This window comes from Equus przewalskii, chromosome X, assembly GCF_037783145.1.
Source record: "Equus przewalskii isolate Varuska chromosome X, EquPr2, whole genome shotgun sequence".
NCBI classification, from domain to species: Eukaryota; Metazoa; Chordata; class Mammalia; order Perissodactyla; family Equidae; genus Equus; species Equus przewalskii.
This window is the reverse complement of record NC_091863.1, coordinates 99,923,696-99,948,566: the sequence shown is the minus strand read 5'-3', so window position 1 is coordinate 99,948,566 and position 24,871 is coordinate 99,923,696. Positions and strand designations below refer to the sequence as shown.

General features: G+C 38.0%; 1 protein-coding gene across 1 annotated transcript; it reads right to left on the bottom strand.

The window, feature by feature from the left end:
• Positions 1-2,394: 2,394 nt before the first annotated feature.
• SH2D1A (SH2 domain containing 1A) lies at positions 2,395-24,288 on the bottom strand. The gene is made up of 4 exons (XM_008531992.2): positions 23,364-24,288; positions 10,201-10,264; positions 5,214-5,355; positions 2,395-4,175 (listed from the first exon to the last, which is right to left on the bottom strand). The coding sequence occupies exons 1-4, from the start codon at positions 23,498-23,500 to the stop codon at positions 4,135-4,137; spliced, it is 384 nt and encodes a 127-aa protein (XP_008530214.1). The 5' UTR covers positions 23,501-24,288; the 3' UTR covers positions 2,395-4,134.
• Positions 24,289-24,871: the final 583 nt, after the last annotated feature.

The following is a 24,871-nucleotide window of genomic DNA, read 5'->3' as shown; positions in this document are numbered from 1 at the left end:
GTCCCATTTTATTCACGCGCCCAACTGCATTCCCAAGTCAGCCTGGTCACCTGAGATATGAAAAGCGGCTCCCTAACAGGGAACAGTAAAACTGCGTCATCTCAAAAATATAGGTGCAGAAATCAAAAAGGCATTAATCCTAAGCAGACGTCTCTTCATTTTTATTTTTCATACAAATAGGATCTCTGACACAAATGACCATTTAATAAAAAAAGAAAAGTAGCTGTTGCAAGTTTAAATGCCTCTAGGCTATGACTTTTAAAAAGGTTTCTCCTGTTGATGCCTTTTTCTCAGCAATAGAAAGAAAATAAAGAATTGCCAAACAGGTAGGGGAGAGCTAGGAGGGCAGAGCACCCAAACGCTCTGACAAAAAATGAATGGGGGACAATCAGGAAAGACTACAAGACAACAGCTCTTCCAAGGCTCTACGTCTTGGGCAACTACAATGGCCATTTGGCACTTATTTTTCGCTAGAAGACATTTATGAGTGACACTCGGAAAGCTGGCCAACAGATCGTCCAAAATTCACCTTGATAGTAACAGAGTACCTGTAGTCCAAACAGCCTGCTACTGAAACTCACTTGGAATCCTGGAATTGACACCACTCTAAAATGCCCTGCTGCCTTTTTATTCACTGATATATACATAGATACAGTGAAAAGACTCATGGAGCAGAAGACAATCCTGATTGTCTCAACACAACCCATCAGCAAAAAGAAACGGGGGCAGGGGGGTGTTGGAATTTAGTATCACCTGGAGAATTTTTTTTCAAACTATGCATCCCACCTTCAGAGTACCAAAAGAAAGAGGTAAGAGCTCCTACACTGAGAGAACTATTAAAAGAGATAAGAGATTTCTCCATATTCCTTCCCTATTCACCCTCACTTTTAGAGATCTTTGAATATCAACGCTATTTAAACATTTAGTAACATTACTATCTTAAATTTATATAATTCTATTACCTCAATAATCCTGTGAGGTGAGCAAGGCTCAATTGTTCCCACTTGGCAAATGCAATAATAGTAACAGACTGACTTACCTAAGGTCACACGGAAATCAGTGACAAAGCCGAAAGAAAATTCAAGTCTCATATATTATGTTGATGGGCTCTCTCTAGTCAATCCGGTTTGTTACATCTTCCTACATAAAAATATTCATTTAAAATGCAAATGACAGGGCCAGCCTGGTGGCACAGTGGTTAAGTTGGCATGTTCCGTTTCTCAGCGTCCCGGGGTTCATTGGTTCGGATTCCGGGTGCAGACATGGCACCGCTTGGCATGCCATGCTGTGGTAGACATCCCACATATACAGTGGAGGAAGATGGGCATTGACGTTAGCTCAGGGCCAGCCGTCCTCAGCAAAAAAGAGGAGGACTGGCAGCAGATGTTAGCTCAGGACTAATCTTCCTCAAAAAAAAAAAAACACATAAAATGCAAATGACCTAATGATGAAAATTCAGCCTTTTACTACAAGTCTGGCCAATGACCCCAAATTATGAAAGTGCCCAAATTGGATAGTTTAACTTCACTCCAGCTGCAAACTGCAAAATCACGCTATCCCATTTACTGCAAGGGCAAACATAAGTGACAAGGTTGAATTTATAGCCCACTAACAGGAAGACTAGGCTTCTTGTAACCTTGAAATGCTCAAGGGCAAATCTGGGTTTTATTATTCATAGACTTTGGATTCTGAACTCAATAAAGTGAATCAAATAAAACATACGCTGATGTCTAAACATCCTTAACAGATTTTAAGGCTGTTTCCCACATTTTTAATTCTCTATCCATTCTACCACAAATAATATCTTAAATCCAGCCCTTTGTTTATACCAGACTTAATCAGAGGCCTACCTATATACTAACACAAAGGTACCCTGCCTGTAACAGCCAAACCAGCAATTACCTAAGCTTGTCTCCCTACTGACCTTATCTCTTAACAAATTTCAGAGGAAATGAACAGGTATTTGATAAATTGTCATGTTCCTTGTGGGCTTGCTGACACACTTTTTTCTGAAGAAGGGTGTATACTTGGAAATATATGTGCGTTTTTCTATCTTGACTCAGCGTCTTACAGGTATATGTTAGCATGGCAATATTTTAGATATGGCAAGGATATGACCTTTCTGAAAGGTGCAAGCTATTATGTACTGGGAAATAGCAAGGATGCTCATGCTGGGAAAGAAAAAGTGCAAAAAATTTGATGAATAAAAGGCCAGCAAGAGAAGACAGCAGGTAGGCACATCAACTGGAAAGTTTGACAGTAGCAAAATCAGAAAAGCACTTACCTTTCTCAGGGAATCGGTCCAATATGATAAGAAGGCCTTCATCAATGCTTTATTTACTATATTAATAGCACCTATTTTTGAACATTTTTAAAGGAATATTTTAACACAAATTAAGTAAATAAAGCTTTCAAATATTTTATTAAAATATAAAAGACCATTAATGATTCAAAAAGCTCTTTCGGAAAAGGCTCTGGTAAAGGAACATGTAAACATAATTCATATATTTAGGATTATTCCAGAATGAACAAATTAGAGAGAGTAAAAATTGCTTACACCTATTAAAATTTAAACCCAAACTACAAATAATTAAAAATTATCTAAACATATGCATTTTATTTTGAAAGTCGGCTTTCTGAATTCCTTTGCAAGTTAAAGTGATGCTTGTACTTCTACTAATGGTAAACAGCCCACAAGACATTATTGTGGCCATCCTCCATCTTTGCACTCCCATAGCATCCATGTTAAACACTCAGAAATCAGATCTTGCCAGCACACAGAGAGTAGCTGTCTCTTGGCAGTCCACTAATTATTAACCACTACTCATGTACAACCCAGAGTTCCAGTTTATTAGTTTACAATGAAACTCAGCCTTTTCCTATAGACCATGGACCAAAGTATTTGTATTGACTCATTCTGCCTCTAAAGACAGATCTACAGACACATTGGGACCCTCACTTACCATGTACTTATTACCTTTTATCGTTATTTTCTTGTCTTTTATTGTTGCTTTTTTTAATTGTCTTTTGTTATTGTTTTCTTGTCCAACTAGACAGTGAGCTGCCTGAGCTGAGGGCAAGGTGTTTTACTTCTCTACCCCAGTACCTATTGCGTTTGTTGAATGACTGAATTCTATGAGCCCTGAAGCAACTTGACATGTAATGAAATCACAAGAGTCATGAGAATAGAAATGCAAGAAGAAAATACAAATACCCATCACTGCGTAAAATCTTGGCTCTCACTTAGGTTGCAATCACTTGGAATCGTTAAGAATTAGTGTGACCATAGGCTTTCCAATGGCCTTGTAGGGCTACCGAATAGGAAGACTGCTTGTAAATCAGCTACTCCGGAGCCGCAGCTGCTGAAGCTTCCCTTCAGAATGAGGGTTTACATGGAGTAGCAACAACTGGGGTGGAGATAAAAAGAAGAAAAGTCCACTTTGTCTGATTTGTAATACAATTTCAAATCCTGTAGCATCAAATATAGTAAACATTTAGAGCATATTTTAAATTATGGGATTTTTTAAACTCCAGATTGGTCTGTGGATTTTACTCTAGGCGAGGTGCTTGCTTTCAGAATTAAACAGAAATTCTTCACTCTTTATCTGGTACTTGTTTTAGCGCACAGTGCAAAGCTTTACAAATCCCGAAAGAGCCTACAATGCCATAGCTAGTGGAGAGCATAATACCTAATGTGGAACCGCACATGACAATGACGAGGGGCATGAACCAGCTTCCCACCGCGTGATCAAGCAAGACATTTTAAAATCATTTACTGTCAAATAATATTTCACTAAAAATGGTGTTTTGAGAAAAACTGAGGATTATTTTTATTTATATTTGACAAGAATTGACATTAATCTTTTATAAAGTATCATTATGTTTTAAATCGTTTTCCATTTGTAAATAACTGAAAATAACCTGTGGAATTATTTTTCCCAATCCTCATTTCAAAGCTCCTCGTTATCCGCAAAGTCCATTTCAGCTTTAACATCACACTAGATGCTTCCATTACAGGACTATGAGGGTTTTAGAAATACATTTATAGCTCACTGAACTGTATTATCTACAATATATAAGACTTAGCATATATTTAAATTACTGAAAATAAAGTACAAGGTATTTTATTTTTCTTCATGGTGCTTTCAGGAAGACATCAGGATCTTCTCTTCTCCCTAAAGGAAAATAATAACAGAAATCAACAACAGATCAACTTACAAGCTATTAAAATTACAGGTTAACTCGAACTTATAATCATAAAATTTCCAACTGCATAAAGCTCACAAAGATACAACCCAATGATATAGCTCAAGCAACTAGTATTTAAAACTGAGTTATAAAGAATGGAATACAGTGCAGAAAAGAACAGTTAGCCAATTTGTAAATTGGAGTTTATTGATATTTCCATTATAAAGGCTAACTATTCACTAATTTAATTTACCACCTGAGTCTAATAGTTAGTTTATGCCTGAGCCTGGGTCCCTGTCAAAAAAGGATATAACAGCTCACTTTCTTTTATAAAAAATACTTATTGTTTCAATCAAGGCATATCCTTTTGCTCCAAACAAATGACTAACCCCTTTCAATAGATGAGTGGCCGATCACATAGCTGATAGCTGCAAACATTGGCGAGTATTCAGTCATTAGCTTGACACATACGCTAAAATAGCTTTGCTCGGGAGATGTAACAATCTGTGCCTGTGGAACAATAAAGTCTACTAATTTAACTTCCATTGCTACAACAAAATTACATTAATTCAAGCACTACAAATTCAGAAATCAGGATCTTGTGGGCCAGGCTAACAATTAGCCTTTCCATCCCTGAAGGGAAAAGTTAGTTTACTAAGCAAAGTTAAAGGACAGCCCAAGTGTTCTCCGAATTGTCCCATCTTTCAAATTATTTGTGTCTGAATTAGTGAAGTGAAATGGTACTTACATATTGACATAAGGGACTGGGAAGAACAAGACAGGACAAGAGAGATTAAAATGTTTTGGGCTTATAGAATTTTTTACATTTTTGCAGAGTTTTATTAAAAGTTTACAGTACGGCATATTGAAATCATAGCATGGGAATAGCCTCCTCTCACTTGATTTGCTGACTACATCTACTTTCTCATTGCATTTTTCTTACAGAACTTCCTATATGTTTATGAATAGCTTGACTCAAAACCCTGCGCTTCCAAACCCTGTCAAAAATTAACAGTACATCATACCTGTAGTACTTTGTGTACTTCTAGCTGAAGACTTCTCAACTGGATACTGCAGAGGTATTACAATGCCTTGATCTGGCTTCTGAAATGCTGAAATGAGATTTTTTATTTTCCGGAAAAATCTTTTATGTACCCCAGGTGCTGTCTGGAAAATAAAAGGCCAAGCAAATTATTCACATACCTCATAGTGATACAAAAAGGCCTCTGAAATGTGTGAGGGATGCTTAGAGAGGTAACATTTGTGTAACTTGTTCAAATATTTGAAAACAAAGGAAGAAGGAAAAACAACATTCCGGAAGAGCTTACTTTGGTTGGCTGAATTTCCCTGCAAGAGGAGCTAATGAGCTGTCATTTCAGTTCTCCCAAGGGTGGTATTAGATTGTACAAGCTCTTGCTCATCGCCCTGCTCTTCCTGCCTGCTGCCCATTATACAAACCGAACCTCTAAGGGTATACAGGCCATTCCCCACAATAAATTCACCAGCAGAGAGGATGCAGGTAAACACAGAAAAAACACAGATCCTACAGGTCGTTAGTAAAAAGACTGAAGAACCAAAAAAACAACAACAAAAACCACCACCACCAACCCATCCTCCTTGTCCTCACTCCACAATATAAAACGTTCCACAGGAAGTTAAAAATTGACTGCTATGATACACTCAATGCATGGCTAGTTAGTCCTCACACTCTTTCACCTCCCAATATGTCCTGCCTCATCCTTCACATTCAATTTTTTCCTCTTTCGGAAACTTCCCTAACCTCCCCAAAATTGCCCTCTGTCAACACTTCACTGTGACAAGGTTTTCTCTATGACACAAAAATGAAAGACTATATAAGGTCACCTTTATTTATTTATTTGTTTGTTTTTGAAGAGATCATTATTTGCAGGTGACTATTAAAATATGCTCCTTTCCTGACATCAACTCTCTTCCAAAGACATGGCTTGAAATCAACAACAATTTATCGCAAAAGCTTATGAGCCAAGCTTTAGGCATCAGCCCCAAACTGTCATTTTACATGAAATAAAATAGCATTGCTATAAGCAACTGAACAATGACTAGTTTTTTTTTTATTTAGAAATCTGTCTTTCAGCTCTTCCATCTGGAAGGTTTTTGAGGTGGGAGCTGTTTGTTAGCATTTAAGGAGAAAACTTGAAGGCTAGCATGCAGACTTTTGCCAACTAGACTCAAAGCTGAAGATAGTAACTCTCGGTCATTTCCTACATTGGGGTAAGTAATTTTTCATTGAAAACACTGAAAAAGTTATTTTTAGCTTTAAATTAGTGTCCACTCATAGGCTCCACTAGGAGCCTCAGTAGGTGTGGAATATCCTCCCACTCAGCTCCATCCCTCTGGTCAAAACACCTTCCCAGAACTCTGTTGAGACCTCATCCAAAATAGCATGGCCATTCTTACAGGGGTCTAAACAGTTCTTTGGCTCCAAGATAGAATCTCCAAATTGCAAAGGCAGGTCATAGGCACAAGACACCTCCTTATATCTTCCTTAGAGCACTTTTTCATTTTCAAAGCACTTTCCCGTCTCTTCCCCCCACTATTTCCTCACAAATTGGCAGCTATTGGCTGATTTGGTTATTCCCACTTGACAGATAAGAAAACGTAAATACAGAAAGATAATTCAGCTTGCCCAAGGTCACACAGACAACCAGAGGCAGAAGTGGTTCTAGAGCCCAGGATCCAGTGTCTTGCCTTTCAGATTAGGACTAGACCAAACAGGTTCTAGTGAAGTTAGTGTCACCAACCAAAAGAGAAACTACGCACTCTCCCAGTGTGAAAAAATTTCAAACCACACATCTTTTTAGCTGTTCTTGTGGCTTGTAAAACCATTTATCAACAGAAGCATCTTTTTCATGGGGACTTAGACACAGTTAACACTCGATTATCCATGCTAACAGAGAGGAATAATAGCACTGCATGTATGGAAACAATTTTAATTTGGGATACAATGTTTCGTTGGCAAACGATTTACCTAATTTGTAGTGCTTTGCTTAGGTTAATAAGTAAAACTATTTAACATCTACTGATCTACTGATGATCAAATATCCAGAAAAGCCCAAAGGTACTGAGGTTGGCAGGGGGACATTAGTACGTTTTCCACAATGTACTGCTGACAATGCACATATTAATAAATGATAAGCGACTCTATGTAGAATTCTCTGAATTAACAATTGAGCAAAATTTTAGCCTGTCACTTTAGATAAGTTAATACACTAGGTAATGATATAAGCTAAAAGTCTACCTAAAACTAGAAATTCACATAATATTTGTCTTTCGCAATTCAGTGGATCCAGGGTTCAATTTTATTCCACTCTTTGAAACAAATCTCAGATCTACCTAGATTTCTAGGACAATCTTTGCACAGAGGATGGAGTGCTACTGCCATGATTTTCCCTGCAGTGTGGCAAACTAAAGCATTGTTCCAAAAAGCAGTATAAATATGTCATTTATCCAATTTTGAAAATACATTTACCACAAGAATTGTACCCCTGACAATTCCCATCCTGTTGCTAAACTCAGCTATTGTTCAAATTTGCCCAATTCCCATACTGTCATCTCTTACACTCTTAGTTTTCCACGGAAACATTTTTGGATCACAGCTGGTCTTCAATATGCTCTAGAGAAATTTCTTCCAGTCAGGTGATACGAGCTCTGAGAATGCACACTAGTTTAATATTCACCTTAGCACAAACGTAACTAAGAGGGGAAATTTAGTAGATAGAAAAAAATGCATTTCAAAAACAAATCTAAAGAGTTTTTTTCAACTGATTTCCCTTTGGAGAAAACATGCCAATCTTCTGCTCTCTTGGTGCAGATAATTACAATATTATTGTATAAAGGGAGTCAGACCAGACAACAGGGTGAGAGAGCATTTATGTTCAACAAGCCTTCTCTTCCTTAACATGATGACAAGCATGTAACAATCTGCATACAATGTTATACTTGAAATGAAAGAAAACTAGTTTAAAGACTAGGTTAGCTAAACCCTCAAAATTTAAGATCCTTTCCATAAAGAATATTCTTCAGCAGCCGAAGGCTACTTCTCTAGGGGGAAAAAAACTATTTCTGGTCAAATTATGTACAAATATATACGTATATATCATACACAGCTATTCTTCATAATAAGTAAAGTTTACTTTCTTATTCAATCACCTCTGCAGAGATACAGAGAATTTTCAAAAATAAACAGCATAAATAGTTTTGAATAGAAATGGTATTGCTTTTCCTATAATTAGTATTGCAGTATTAATTATCCTGCTATAAAGCAACAATGTGTTTGAAAACTTGCCCTAATTCATTTCAGTAGTTTAAAACATTTGTAGTCTGCAATTTGTGCTTTCTAGTTAACTGATGAATTTGTAAAGGTTAGAACTATTTTAATTTTTTCAAGTCTAGACTTTAGAGGTTCTTAAATGCATAGATTGATTGCCTTATTAATAGAGGTTGATATTAGCATTTATGTTTTCAAACAGCTCATAATGAAGTGCTTTCATTATAAAGACAGCCTGTTTGAAGGAGTCAGAAATCAGAGAAAGAATTTGAGGTCAAAAGTTCCAGTTGCAGAGACTTCTACATTGCTAGTATGCGATGTACTACCCTGGTACATGGAAATACATTCACTCTACAGGCATTCCTTGCAATGGTACAGTGACTTTCAAATGTTTTCAAAGCCATCAGAACCCATTTTTCTAATGAAATCTTACTCAGAGCCCCAGTTGATAAGCAAAATAAAAGGGACCTGCTCAGATTAAAGATTAATTGGGGACCCAAAACCATACCCACTTATGTCCTCTTCTCCCTCTGTAACCCCCCGGGCAACCTCAAGGCACCCAGGTAGATGAACCTTAGGATTTTGCAGAGCATAGCTTAAAACCCACTGCAAAGTTCCCTCTGTCTCTCTTCTGCCTATCCATGTTCTTCTCACGTGGCTCAGCTGAGCATCCTGTCTCCACACATAGAGCAGCCCTCATTACCCTGATACTTGGAAAATCCTCCCTTCTTTGAATTCCTATGCTAGCTAATTTAGCACTTGACTGCAATCACCTTCAGCAATTTGGGCAAGTTCACATTTTTGAGGGCTTACTATGTACTACGTCCCGTGACTAAGAGCTTTCTTTATACACATTATTGCATTTAATCTTCAAAATAAGCCCTATGAGTAAGGGACTATTCTTAGGCTCATTTTACAAATCAAGAAACTGGTTCATAAAAAAGTTAAGCAACCTGCCCAAAATCACAGACCTCTGAGAGAGGAAGGGGGACCAGACTTGAAACCCAAATCCACCTGACAGCAAAGGACAGGCTCTCTGACTGCTGTTTAATTCATGCGGTATCTCCCTAAGCATATTGTGGCCTTTTAGAAAACAGGAGTCATGTTGTTCAATCCCCCATAGCACCAACGCTGATATTAGCATCATTCAATAAATAATTGCTGATTTTAATTATTTTACATATTTTATATGCTTCTAAAATTTTGCATAGACACTGTATTTTTGATACAATCTTTCAACTTTTTTATTTCTTCACTCAAAGTGAGACCACTTCATACAATGGTCGTTGAACAGAACCGGGGCCAAAATTCTCTAAAGACTTCTCTTTTTTTGCTTCTGCTTTTTCTCCCCAAATCCCCCCAGTACCTAGTTGTATATTTTTAGTTGTGGGTCCTTCTAGTTGTGGCATGTGGGATGCTGCCTCAGCATGGCCTGATAAGCAGTGCCATGTCCCTGCCCAGGTTCCGAACCGGCGAAACTCTGGGCCGCCAAAGCGGAGCGCGCGAACTTAACCACTCCGCCACGGGGCCAGCCCCTCTAAAGGCTTCTTAATGGCCCATGAACAATTTTGGATTGGAGCTTTAGTGATTTGAACATGATGAATATTTTGAGAATGTAGGATTTGATAACTCTTTTATAAAAGCAGTCTAAATTTCAACCACCTCCCTGATACCCACAGAAGTAAAAACAAATAAAAGAGCTATACCTCAGCGCTCCAAGAACCTGTTTCTGTCTGGGACACTCGGTATGTATAAATGTAACCTTGATACCTGTGAAAGAATAAACTTCCATTACTGAAAAATTCCAAAAGAACAATGGATGCTCTAAATTTGAGCTTAACTGTTATAAACAATGTTACACACTCTGGGACACACGTATATGGCACCATTGTATTCGTAGGAAGAAAGGCCTGGGGAATCTAATTTGCTTGCATACTCTATCTGGCTAATCGCAGTTTCCAGTACGCCTCTTTATCTTTTCATTTTTCTTTTAATGTGGGAGCTTACACTCCTAAGGATTTGTCTAGCTGAGAGACTGGACAGAAAGAAACTAGAGACTTGTTGTAATTGGTAAAAATCACAAATTGTTAAATAGATTTAACAAAGTGTAGTCATTATTTTTAAGTACATATCAAGCCGTAAGAAAAAAACATTTCACTGGGATAAGGTACTATCAGGCCCACTTAAATTAATAGTAATAATAATATTAATTATAAATATAATACTATATTCCTATATTACTATTGCTATGTTACTTTAATATGTTATACTATAATACAGCAGTAATAGCAATTTGAATTAAAAAGGGGTCCTGTTAAACTACTCGAAAGCAGCGTGTCCTTTTAGATCGGGTAAGCACTTCCCCCTTAACTCAGGGTGTGTGCATACTGCACATTTGTACTGTTGATTTCTACTACATGCCAAGAGTTTTACATGCGATATTAGTTTGCTCCAGCTGCCATAGCAAAATATCATAGACTGGGTGGCTTAAACAAAAGAAATTTATTTTCTCGGAGTTCTGGAGGTTGGAAGTCCAAGATCAAAGTGCCAGCAACATAGGTTTCATTCTGAGCCTTCTTCTCTTGGCTTGTAGGTGGCCGCCTTATTGCTACGTGCTCACATGAGCTCTTCTTTGTGTGCATGCACAGAGAGAGCGATCTCTCTGTCTTCTTATAAGGCCACCAATCCTATTGGATTAGAGCCTCACCCTTATGGCTTCATTTAACCTTAAATACATCCTAAAGGTCTATCTCCAAATACAGCCACATTAGGTGTTAGGCTTCAACATATGAATTTGCAGGGGACATGATTCAGTCCATAGCATCCCACCACTGGTGCCCCTAAATTCACATCCTTCTCACATGCAAAATACATTCATTCCATCTCAATAGCCCCCAAAGTCTTAACTCATTCTAGCATCAGCTCTAAAGTCTAAAGTCCAAAATCTCATCTAAATGGTATCTAATTAGATATGAGTGAGACTTGAGACATCCTGAGGCAAAATTCCTCTCCAGCCCAGACAAGTTATGTGCTCCCAAAATACAGTGACAGGACAGGCATAGGATAGACATTCCCATTCCAAAAGGGAGATATTGGAAGAAAAAAAGGGGTGCTGAGTCCCAACAAAGTCCAAAATCTCCTAAGGCAAATTCCATTAGGTCTTAATGTTGGAGAATATTCCTCTTTGAACTGATGCTCTAGCCTCCAGGCCCATTGGGTGAGTCCGTCACCCCCACCGCTCTGCAAGAGCGACCCCACCCACTTGGCTCTTTTGGGCATTGATCCCACCTTTGAAACCTAGGTGGAAGCAGCCCACCCCCCAGCCAGGGGCCTGTGCACTCTGGGCCTGTGGTGGGAGTGGCATCCCTGATGATCTCTGAATCGCCTTCAGGGTCCTTCCCTTTTCTTGAAAGATAAAGCATGTTTGCAGACAAATTACTCTATTGTTCTGTCCTGTTCCCTTTGGTCCAAACTGACAGTGTCTCTGATGCTTTGGTCCGAACTCTACTCCTGGCTTCTGCTGAGATGGCTAGTTAACATCATGGGGAATCTCCTTAAGGAGTGATTGTCTAACCATACCCTTTGTGTTCTCTCCAGAACAAGCTTCCCCATTTTTTGCCGTATGGGTAGGCTGAGAATTTTCCAAATATTTAAGTTCTGGTTTTTCTTTGCTTAACAATTCTTTCCTCAATTCATCTCTCTCGCTTTCCATTTTACTATAAGCATTCAGGAGGAACACTACGCTTAGAAATCTCTCCAGGTAAATATCCAATTTGCAAGTTCGACCTTCCACAAAATACTAGAGCACAGTTCAGCCAAATTCTTTGCCTTTTACAACAGGGATATCCTTTCCTCTAATTTCCAATAACGTGTTCCTGATTTCCACCTGAGACCTCACCAGAATGACCTTTAACATCCATAATTCTATCAACGCTGTGTTCACGGCAAAGCAGGGCTTTGCTAGCCTGCGCCTCCAAACTCCTAGCCTCTACCCATTACCCAGCTCCAAAGCCCCTTCCACATGTTTAGATTTTTGTTACAGCAGTAACGTACTTCTTGGTACCAAAATCTATATTTGTCCGCTCAGGCTGCCATAACAAAATACCACAGACTGGGTGTCTTAAACAAAAGAAATTTATTTTCTCACAGTTCTGGCAGTTGGAAGTCCAAGATCAAGGTGCCAGCAACATAGTTTTCATTCTGAGGCCTCTTCTCTTGGCTTGTAGGCAGCCACTTTCTTGCTGTGTGCTCACATGACCTCTTCCTTGTGTGCGTGCACAGAGAGAGAGAGCTCTCTCTCTTCTTCTTCTTCTTATAAGGCCACCAATCCTATTGGAATAGGGCCCTACCTTTATGACCTCATTTAACCTTCATTACTTCCTAAAGGCCCTGTCTCCAAATACAGCCACATTGGGAGTTATGGCTTCAACGTACGAATTCGACAAAGACACGATTCAACCATAGCACATGCGTTATCTCTTTTGGACCCCCACAACAATTCTATGAGCTTTACATTGTGAAATTCATTTTATAGATGAGGAAACTGAGACTTCGAGAAGTTAAGTAACCAAAGCCACACTAGAGACCAAGCAGCAAAGAAAGGATTTGCATCAGGCCTACTGGACTCCAGATCCCCAGCTCTTGATCTCCACACTGTAACGGATATAGATTCTTTACTATATTTTAGTATATACAGTAATGCTACTTAATTTGCCTGACAAACTTTTACTTCATAGAAAAGTAAGGTAAACTTTATTCTGAATTATTTCAAACTATGAATGTGAATCTGGATCAACAGAGCTTTATTTAAGACATTTTCTGATTGTTATTCTTAGGCACAAGTTTGGGTCAATATAGATCTTTGGTTAGAATACATGGTAAACTCTGGTAAAAATAAATGTGTTTAAACTTAAAAGAATGGATAATTCTAAAGCATTCCAAACAGAGGGTCATCCTTGAGTAATTGACCTCATTTTCCATTTACCCCCTTTAGAACTAAAAGTCTTTAAAGATGTGGATTAAATTACTATATCTTTAATCAATATCCATCAGTACTGATTAAAGGACAAAAAATATACACCTAAAACACTCTAATCAGGTTCATTTGATTTGCAAAACCAAAAAAAACGTCAATTTAATTGTCAGTGTGATTACAGGAAATTTTTCATTTTTGATATGAAAGTTTGCCAGAATAATTAAATCATATATAAAGTAGCCTGATATATGTATATATAATATGCTAAATAAACATAAAATATTATATTGTTAAAGTCTTTTGTTTTTTTAAGCAATCAAAATCTATCTCAAAACCCACTGATTTCATTAAGTACTTTAGGGGAAACAAGGTAAGAGCGTTGATTTCCATTTTTCACCATGGGAACTTGAAACATAAGGCTTTAAGTGATTTTCTTGAAGTCACGCAAGAAAATGGAGATAGAAGCAGGGAAATGGCATAGGCCTTTAGTTCCATTTTCCCTATGGGAAGCAATTAATGGCAATAACTTGGTATCATTAAAGGTGATGTAGAAACGCATTATTTAAAATCTCAGCAACAAAGCAAACAAAATCATAAGCAACCGGTTTTCCACTTTCTAAAACAGTGGGTCTCTAAAAAGTACAATGAGTCTATCTCCCTACTATCATTCAGCCTCATTTAGTCAAAATAAAAGAGTCTGTTTTGAAAATTGTTTCCTAACGAATCTGATCTTATCTCACTTTCAGTTAAGCAGCAGGAACCTGAGTACCACTTCAAAAGTCCTTACCTCCTTCAGTCTCTGAACAACCAGGTGTCAGTGGCACATAAAACTTCTTGTGATTAACCCATCTAATATTAACAATTTCCTACTTCCCAACCCCTCAAATTTCTGAATGAGCAAAATCGCTTCACCCCTCAAATAAGCCGGAAGTTCATCCCTTCCACTTTCAAGTCGCTGAAGTAACTGACCAAGGATCGCAGGCAGTCAGCTCATACGTTGACTACATTATCATCTGTCATGGATGGAAGAGATCCAAAACAGTGCGATTCAAATGACCATTCCCGGGGTAATAACATCGGCATCACCTGTGAGCATGTTAGAAACGTAGAGAACTGCTGAATCAGAATCTGCATTTTAGCAAGATTCCCAGGTGATTTGTAAGAACATTAACGTTCCAGAAGGACTGACTAAATTCAAAGAGAATGCTCACACCTTATTGGGAATATTGATGGTAATTTCCCCAAAGTCAAGCTGGCTTCTTTCACTCACCCAGGGTACTTCGGTGCCACCTCTCCCATAGTCACTCAGTCTATGCTTTGAGAATGCAATTTTATTTACATATAAGCTGAAGCTTTTTCAATTGTTTCACTTTTCACAGAGCAGTGTTTCTGAGCTATTTACTCCCTCTTCCCCAACAAGATTTCATAGTTTTGTTTTCTGTAGCTTTTAGTACGAAACAATAATTTTATATTATAAAATTAAATTAAAATATTCAATATGTTTTTTCAAACTACACCTACTCTTTCCCTGTCTGCTGAAAAAAATCACTCTTTTGGAAATAAATTGGCAAGTAATAACAAGAGCTATAGAATCATGCATATTTTTGACCTAATGACCTCGCTTATCTTCATACATTCCAAGGAATCAGAAGGAAAAAGCAATTTGACACAGATTTTCATAGTAGTTCTATTTTAATAGTGAAAAAAATGGAATTCACGTAAGTATCTCTAAACAAAGAATGTTGCTCAAAATAAGGAAATGGTAGCAGAAAGAATGGTTCAAAATTATGCTGAAATTCAAAGGTATCAGAATTCTGTATTTTTCAAAAAATTTTAAGCACATGGACCATGTTGATATAAAATGATGGTATATGAAAAAGTGGATACAAAGAGATGCCATTCTGACTACAACTGTTCAAAACTGCCTGCCCTTGTATGTATATAAACCAGAAGTAAATTTAAACTAATAGAAATGCAACCTTGCATATTAATTTTCCTATAAAGTTATATAAATGACTAATAACTTTTTTTAAAGAAAAAGAAGCAAAATTACAATTTGGAGCTTTACAAATCTAAACTAAGCAAATCACAAATCTAAAAAATATCATTCATTTTTAAAAACTGTTACATCCCTTTTAGGGTGATCTTTCCTCTGATTCCCTCCATTAATACAGACAAACCAAGAAAGTAGTGTAATTTTAACTTCTTTCTCCATCAAACTTTTGTCAGTCTTGTTGATAACCCTGAAATTTAAAATGTGTCATGCAAAAAATCTAGAAAATAATAGAGGATTTTTTGTTGTTGGCATTAATTAATTTTCTTAACTAATATTTTTCATTTTAATGACTGCAAAGTATGTATTGATTCAGTCCCGGCTAATATTAAAAATTGCCTTCATTTTCTCAAAAACTGTTCCCAACTCTTAAAAAAGTATTCTGGTTATAAATAGACAAGAAGAAAGCAACCTGACATTTCTTATTTGTTCAAGGGGTCAGTGTTGGGGACAGATCTTGGTTTAGAACTGACAAAACCACATCAATTCCTTCTTTATACCACTTCAAGGACTACACAAAAGAAAAAGTTTAGCTACCTCTGACTTCATGACGTGGCAAATAAAGCAAGCCAGTGCCCATGCTATGTCTATAGAGTAGTTACCCCTTATCCCCGGGGAATACGTTCCAAGACCCCAGTGGATGCCTGAAACCACAGATATTACTAAACCCTATATAGACTGTTTTTCCTATACATACATGCCTATGATAAAGTTTAATTTATAACTTAGGCACAGGAATAGATTAACAACAATAACTTCTCTTTGGGATATCTAAATTGCCAGCATCACTACTCTTGCACTTTGGGGCCATTATTAAGTAAAATAAGGGCGACTTGAACACAAGCAGTGTGGTACTGCGAGAGTCGATCTGATAACTACCAAGTGACTACCGTGTAGCTACCAAGTGACTGCCGTGCTGTAGCGCACACAGCACAGATACGCTGGGCAAAGGGATGGTTCACGGCCCGGGTGGGAGGACGCAAGATTTTATCGCCCTACTCAGTACAGCACACAATTTAAAACATATGAATTGCTTATTTCTGCAATTTTCCATTTAATATTTTCAGACCACGTTTGACCATGGGTAACTGAAACCATGGAAAGCGAAACTGAAGATAAGGGGGACTCCTGTACAAAGTAAGGCTACATGCAAAATTCAAGGTGCAATTATAACGTGACTGATTCATTAATAAATATTTCAGAACTTTTATATCCACAGGAATGGTATCCTACACAAAGCCAACATTATTGAGATTATATTCTGATTCAAGAGGTTTCCAAATTTCCAATGGCCCAATCTTCGTTCTTTCAGAGTGAATGTGAATTTTCGGAACCGTCAAAAGTCATTCAACTTCAAGCCTGATGGTAAAACTATGTAATATCAGTTTCGATGAGTCATGACAATAAATATAATCTCTTCTTCCCCTGAACTGCCACATAATGTTTTATTTATGTACTCTTATGATGTCCTAACTTTGGATTGTAATTGTTTATATATCTTTTATTTATATTAACAACACCTACTACATGTTAACTATAAATATTAACTCATGCAATAATCCACATGACAACCCTATGAGGTAAGCACTATTATCACTATCCCCTTTTTCACAGAAAAAGAACCTGAGACACAGAAACTTTAAGTAACTTGACCAAGGTAAAATAGCTAGTTGAAGGCCAGAGTTAGGATGCACACCCAGAGGGTCTGGCTGGAAGATCTGGGCTCTTAAGCACCTTTCTATGCTGCGTCTCTTATATCAGAGGAAATGAATTAACAAATTGTCTTAAGGTGAATCCAAAAGCACAGTTCTCAAAAGGGGAGGGAGTCTTAGGGCTAGCGGTGTCCACTGAGGGGAAGGATGAAGAAAGGGGCTGAAGGGAAGAGGCTAGATGGAGAGAGCCCAAAAGAGGTCAACACAGACTTCTCCTTCACTTAAGCCAAATGGCATCTTCAGACTAATCTTGCAACTTCAATTGTACATTGTCAGATTCAGTGCTTGATTTACTGGCCTGTGAATTGTCCATTTGGTGATTTATGGGTTGCAAACTTAATACCAGGCTGGCCTTCTGGCTTGCTCTGCCATTAATAGATTGTACTCAGATAATCCAAAATAATTCTGGTGACCTAAATTATCATGAAGATAAATGTGGCACCAACACACATATCCTATTGTATTAAAAAACTAACTGTAAGTTGTTATAATTTCTCATTCTTTCGAGTTCTTTGCCATACTGTTCCCCTCTACTACAACTGATAAGCTGGAATTTTATTTTGTCTCTGCTCCTTCCCCCATTTCTCCAGTTCAATTTGTTTGATAGGCACTTTATTCCCAGTCATCTTTTAATCTGAAAAGATAAAAAGATAATTATCCTTTTATCTAAAGATACATATGTCAAATGACTTCAATATGTGTCCTTGAGGCTAAAGAATATAATAGCATTTTTTCTTCCAAATCTTCCATTACTTAAGTAGCAAAGTCAGATATGTACAGAAAGATGCTAATTATGGAAATAAACTATTTCTTTAAGCTAGTTATTTTAAATACTTTAAATTAGTTTTTCTCTTATCACCAGTGAAGTATCCCAGTGGGCATTTAGGACTTTCCCAATGGCTGTCTACATTGAGGGTGGGAAGGGAAGAAATCTGAGAGCTTATATGTACCTTAGTGAAAAGAAACAATATATCATGAAAACCAAAAAGGCTAAAACAAAATAAAAACTATTTGCATTAATAAGAGCATTTAGGGGCTGGCCCGATGGCACAGCGGTTAAGTGCGCGTGTTCTGCTTTGGTGGCCCAGGGTTCGCTGGTTCGGATCCCGGGTGCAGACATGGCACCGCTTAGCAAGCCATGCTGTGGTAGGCGTCCCACGTATAAAGTAGAGGAAGATGGTCACAGATGTGAGCTCAGGGCCAGCCTTCCTCGGCAAAAAAAAGGAGGATTGGTGGCAGATGTTAGCTCAGGGATAATCTTCTTCAAAAAAAGTAATAAAATAAAATAATAAAATAAAATAAAAAAATAAATGAGTGTTTAGTATACTGGATGAACATAAGAAAAGTACACAAAGTCAGTGGCTTTCCTATGCAACAGAAAATATGGTGGAAAAAGATTCCATTTATGATAGAAACAAAAAATCAACACATATTCACATACACAATAACTCAAAATAAACTTAACAAAAATTCTGCAAGACCTATAGGAAGAAAAACAGGAAACTCTACTGGAGTTTTGTAAATAGATGTAAATTTTAAAAATTAATAGATGGAGAGATCTATCAGGTTTTTGGATGGAAAAACTAAATTCTTTAAAGATGAAAATTCTTCCTTAATTTATTAATGAGCTTAATGTAATCCCAATGGGATTTTTTTTAATTTAACAGAATTATTCTAGATTTCATCTTGAGGAACCAACAGATAAGAATAGCGAATAATTTTTTAATGTATTAAAACATTATCATACTACAGTTCTAGTAGTACAAGCGTACGCAGATCAATTGAGCCAAATAGATAGTTGCAAAGCTATAACTATCATATGAAAGAATTTAATACATGGCAAGGAAGGTTAATAAAGCCATGTGGAATGGAAGTTCTATTTATAAATTATATTGGGACAATTGTTAGCTATTTCAAAGTAAAATCAAATTAGATCCTTTTTCCACATCAAAATAAAATTCCAAATGGAGTTAAAGAGTTAAATGTAAATGAACCAAACCAAAAATTTAAAACAAAAAATGAAGTTTTATGACATCTATGGAAGAGAAAGCACTTTCTAACCTGGAAAGCAGAGGAAGAAATCAAAAACAAAGAAAAGGAGTGACGGATTTGACTACTAAAAATATTAATTTTTTGTGTGTCAAGGAAAAGCAATGGCAAACACCAAACTCAGAAAAAAATACTTGTAACAGATCAAAGATTAGTATATAAAAACTTAATGTATTAAGTAAAATAGTAAGATCCAAATGGTTAAATGGGCAAAATACACAAAGAGCCAATTCATGAACGAGGAAGTACCATAGCTTCCTAACCATATAAAAGACACTCAACTACCAACCAAAGAAATGTGAAATAGTGAGACACTAAATTTCAAGGAGAATTTTTTTTTAACAAGAATACTCATTTCTAAGAAGGGTGCACTGAAATGGACATTCTCATACATCATTACTGATGAGCATACATAAAAATTGGAATAACCATTTCGGAAAAAATATTTGGTGATCATGTGTACATGAAGAATCCTAACCTGTTCATGTTTCCTGACCTAGAAATTGCACATCTTGAAATTCCCTATAAGTAATCATAAATACAAGAAACCTTTATGGACTGAAATATGAATCGTGATAGAATTTATAATAGAAAAAATTGGAATTATTCAAACGTCTAAAAATAGATAACTGGTTAAGGAAAATATAGTACATTCACTGGTTGGACTATCATGCACTCGTTAAAAATAATGTTTTAAAATTGTTCATAAGGACCTTATATATGAATGGGGTTTTTTCATGTGAAGTGGAAAATGCAGCAGAATATAATATTGTAAGAACACATGTGTGTTTACAAAGCATTTTTAAATTAATATAGAAGAAAATTGACTTAATCTTCAATAATAATTGTCTTTAGTTATAAAACTATAGATGATTTTTCCTTCATTTCCATTATCTAGATTTTTCAAATTTTCTATGAGTATGTATTAGGAACTATTTTAATAGACTCATTATACAAAATCTAGATTTATTTATTGAAAACAATTGGAAGAAAAATTCACTTTAAATGAAGGTGAGCAATACTATAAATGGAAAACTTCTTTAGTACTTTATGAGATTCAATCTTCCAAAACTGAACAGAGGAAAAGGCCATATCTAGAGTCCATGACTGGGGGTTCAGAACTGGGAAAAGGAGCAAGCACAGCTTGAAAGCATAGTTTAAAGTTCACTTCGAAAGGCATACGCAATGTGGTATTCTACAATAAAATTACAGAAACTAAAGCTCAACCAAACCTCCTTGGATAATGGGAATAAACAAAAGACAGAATGAGAAACTATTCTGAACGAATCCTATAACGAATACATGCTTATTAGCTATACCATGTTGTTCATGTGTATAGGACATCATTCATATCGTTATTTCTACTGCATGTCATAAGCATATGCATTTTTGTTTAAAATGAGTACGTGGTTTATTTCAAAATAAAATCTAATTTTGTTACTACAGTGTAGTACTAAAAAGGGGAAATGAAATGTTTATGTTTATCAAAAGGGACCCTTGGCTCAAAAAGGTTGAGCAACTGTCATAAAAGACAATGGATCCTCTTGTCTTCCTTCAGCAGCACAGTCTGGCAATCACCCTGTAAGACGTGGAGGCCCCAGCCTGCCCATCAAAAGACATGCTAGGAGGACTCCCAACTTGCCTCCTATATTCTGCTACTTCATAAGGAGTTTTGCATGGAGTACCAAGACTCATCAAAACTGCATTTATGTAAGAGTCATTCTGGGTGAAAACTTAAATGCTTAAGAATTTCCCACCTGCTTAAATTAATTCCTCATGTCGTCCTGGCCTACATGGGCAAAAGGCTAAAGCTGTCCTTCTCTCTTGCATATTTCACCAACTGTAATCTTATGCGGGGGTTAGGGCACACATTACTATTCCTGTTTTATAAATAGGGAAACCAAGACCCAGAGAATTTGAGTCATTTCCCAAGACTATACCCTGGCCTCCTGATATCAGCCCAAAGAGCTTTGCAGTAAAGAACAGTATTTGCCTTGACAATTCATTCATTAATTCAGAAATATTTATTGAGTGCCCATTATGTGCCTCATAATGTGCATCGTAATACCTATTATGTGCCAGGCTGTGATCTTGGTGCATGAATGAATGTCCCTACCCTCGTGGAGATTACATTTTAGCAGGAGAGCCTAGCAATAAATAAGTAAACAAGCAAATGTCACATAGCTTGAAGCTCCTTGAAGAAAAATAAAATAAAGTCATAGAGTGTAACAGGGCCAGGGAGAGGGCACTTATTTTAGATAGGGCAGTCACGGAAGTCCTCTCTGAGGGAAGAGGCAGAAGGAACAATAAGTGCAAAGAGCCTAAGAGGAGAGCACGCTTGGCAAGCTTAAGAAATAACAAAGAGGCCAGTGTGGCTGAAGCCTTAGGCACATCTTTTCACACACTGTCCCCTGCTCTCCTCCCCCTGCCCAGGCTTCTCTTGTACCTTATTTTTTACCTTTATGTTAAGGGGCCCGTTACCTCCTATGTCAGCTTCCCTAAAGCAGCCCCTTTTGCTGGCCCGCTGACTTCTCCACCTTCTTTTGATCAGAAAAGAGCCTAAGAACACTAGTTGGCTGTCATTGACCTTGCCCAGTTTCCACTTGGGAAAAACAATAATATAAGCAAAGCATAAAGATCTGAGCCCAAGAGATTCAATAACTTTGACGTATTTCCTTTGAAGTTTTTATAATAAACGTATTTAGCATGGCCTGAGAGTTGCCATACACATGGTTTGACCATTTAAAAATATAAATAATGACAATCCTCTAACACCAGCCTCAGCATAATCTTTCTTCACTGATCCAGAGGACACTTCAAAAGTTTGCAGTGTATCATTAGGTACCAAAATTACTACCAAGCTTTTCCCCTCATTTTGTTTCTGTCTAGAACCTATTGTGCAGAGTTGGTCTTTTCATAGCTGTTTTTATCCTGCTGACAAAAAGTGATTGAGCTAAGTACTTCCTTGGAAATGCCCCGTGAGTACTGAAAGAAATCGACTGAAGAAAGGCATATAATAATAATAACGATAGCTTACGTTTACTATGTGTCAGGTCCAGTGCAAACTTTTTCCCTGCATTATGGCCTTTAATCCTCATGATCCTATGAAGTAGGTAGTAATATTATACCCATTTCATGGACCAGAAAACTGAGGGACTGAGAGGTAAACTTGCCGAGGTCATAAGCCTAGCATTGGACAAGCACAGTTTGAAGTCTCAGTTCTGCCTGACTCTGGAGCCCCGGAGCAAAGATGAAGATGCATCTGATTCAAAATGAGGTGTTACACTAAGACATGCCTAGGTAAAGGGCAAAGTTGAATCATAACAAGGGTGCTTTCCCTCCATGCTCTTTACGACTATTGTCAGCCCTAGCTTTTATCAAGAAGGGTCCTATTTCTGAAACCCCTTGCCCCCACACAGCTCTTCTAAAGGAAGTTAAATAAGCAGATCCAGAGCGTCAGTTTCACTCACAAACTTCTCCCTCTCAGCATCCTAACTTAACCGGCATTGCATTCTTAGAGTAATGGATTAGTTTCTTAGTCTTCTTCCTCTCCCTGAATTTCATGGTCTTCCTTTCGGATGACACCTCCAAATCGATTTAAGGAGATCTAGGGAAAGGCCTCTCAATTCTCTCAGGAGCTGGTGGCCCCAAATCTGGCCAGTCCACCATCCCAGGATTCCACCTCGCTGGCTTCTAATGGAGATCAGAATGGAAGATGGGAGTCTGGGTCTTTCCCGGAGTAGAGGTAGATTCTAGGCTGCGTTTCCGTACCCAAAAGGGCATTCTCTGCAGCTGCCCTAAAAAGCCCCGGTGAGGCCCTTCTGGAAAGCGGGAGGCCCGGGGAGTGAAATCCCCAGTGAGGGGCCTAGGCCAAAGCATGATCCACCACAGCCTTGGGCTGGACCTGAGGCTGTCTGGTGGGCAGTGAAGGAGGCCTTGACAAAGCTCCTGCTGCCCTTGCATTGCCTATCGAGGCCTCCAGCCCCCACCGTCCGTGCCTACTGCCCATGCCCTCCGTCCGTGCCCACTGCCCATGCCCTCCACAGGCCCCAGGCCCAGCCACCGCAGCGACGTACTCACAGTACACACAGGCAGTACACGCCCGGGACACTCTCGCTGTCCCTCAGCAAATAACTGCCATCCAGACCTGTGGCGAGCAGGAGCTTCTCCCCCGTCTCCCGGCTGATTTTGCCATGATACACAGTCACCGCATCCATGGCTTGGTGGACTCTTGGGCGGGCCGAGGCGTGGGACGGATGAAGGGACGGCAACCAGGCACGAGTCAGCCACCTGACTCCCAGTTCAGCCAGATGTGCAAAAAAGAGAGAGGAGTGCCCTAACAACAGGATGTTGTCTACCTGCCTTAAAACCTCCTTCTCACACTTCAATTAAAACCACCTCAGCAATTCAGCAGCTTGGTTATTGCCACAGGGTTCCATCCCCCCTCCCCACCCCACTCCCCCTCCCCAACACAGGGTTCATAAGGAGAGGGGAGGACAACTGGAAGAAGGTCCTTGCAAGATTTGGGCTGCACTACCAATGCAGACCCTCAAACACAGACAGGAATGCTTGGTAATGCTTCTGTTCTTGCATTTTCCAAGGGGCCAAACACCAGGGATGACTTAGCTTAACTACTCCCCAAAGGGATTGATGAGAGAGGCAAGTTGTACATGGCCTTCATGTGGGGCAGAAACATACTGACAGAGAATGAAAGGACCAAAAGTTCTGAGACCAAAACTGAGCAGAGCCAGGAGGCTCCTACAGAATCGGAAGGAGTAGGTGAACAAGGGACTTGGGGCAAGTATCTTCTCTCCCTCCCCAGTCTTCCTCCTCTTTTGCTCTTCCGAGTCTTCTTGAGCAATCTTGATCTTGAACAAATACTGATTTTTCCTACCTTCTTGTCCAAGATCCCAAAGTGCTGATTGAGGTACCAAAATTAGTCTATGTCCAAAGATGTTCCAGACTTATCTATTTGATGAGCTTTGGATGACAGAATGAATCATATAGTGGTGTTTAGCCTTTATGTGGACTTGTATATGCCCTCTGATGTCATAGGGCTCACCTTTCAGCATTTGGAGCATAAAACTTGTTTTAAATCATATCGCATATTACAATGTATACTTGAAATTTATTTAATGTTACAAACCAATGTTACTGCAATAAAAAATAATAAAAATGAATAAAAACCAAAAAAATAAAAAATAGTACAAAAATTCCCATATACCCTTCACCCAGACTCACCAAAGGCTAACATTTTGGTTCATTTGCTTTTCATCTTATCTAGATATACGTATGTTTTTCTCAACCATTTGACAGTTACAAATATAATGTTCCTTTACCCCTAAAAAAATCATATTGCAAGTGTTGATAGTTGTAACTTTTATCCTCTGTTGTTAATAGAGAATATGTTTTTTCTTCAGTTGATGCTAAACTATCATTAATTTTTAAAAAGCTTTCAACCTTCACTTCCCTCTCTGAAATAAAGCCTTGCTTTTATTTCAAAATGTGCTGTGAAGTAATATTTCCCAAAAACTTCCTCCTTTTTCACCAGAATAAGACTTTGTTTAATGCTTGAAGCTGAACGGTCT

Excerpts from the sequence above, each read along its gene's own strand:
- SH2D1A (XM_008531992.2), bottom strand. The coding sequence starts at position 23,500 with ATGGATGCGGTGACTGTGTATCATGGCAAAATCAGCCGGGAGACGGGG. Across the intron at positions 5,356-10,200 it reads CAGGTTCTTGGAGCGCTGAG|ACAGCACCTGGGGTACATAA; the intron begins GTATAGCTCTTT and ends TTTATTTTCCAG. Across the intron at positions 4,176-5,213 it reads AAGTACACAAAGTACTACAG|GGAGAAGAGAAGATCCTGAT; the intron begins GTATGATGTACT and ends ATTTTCCTTTAG.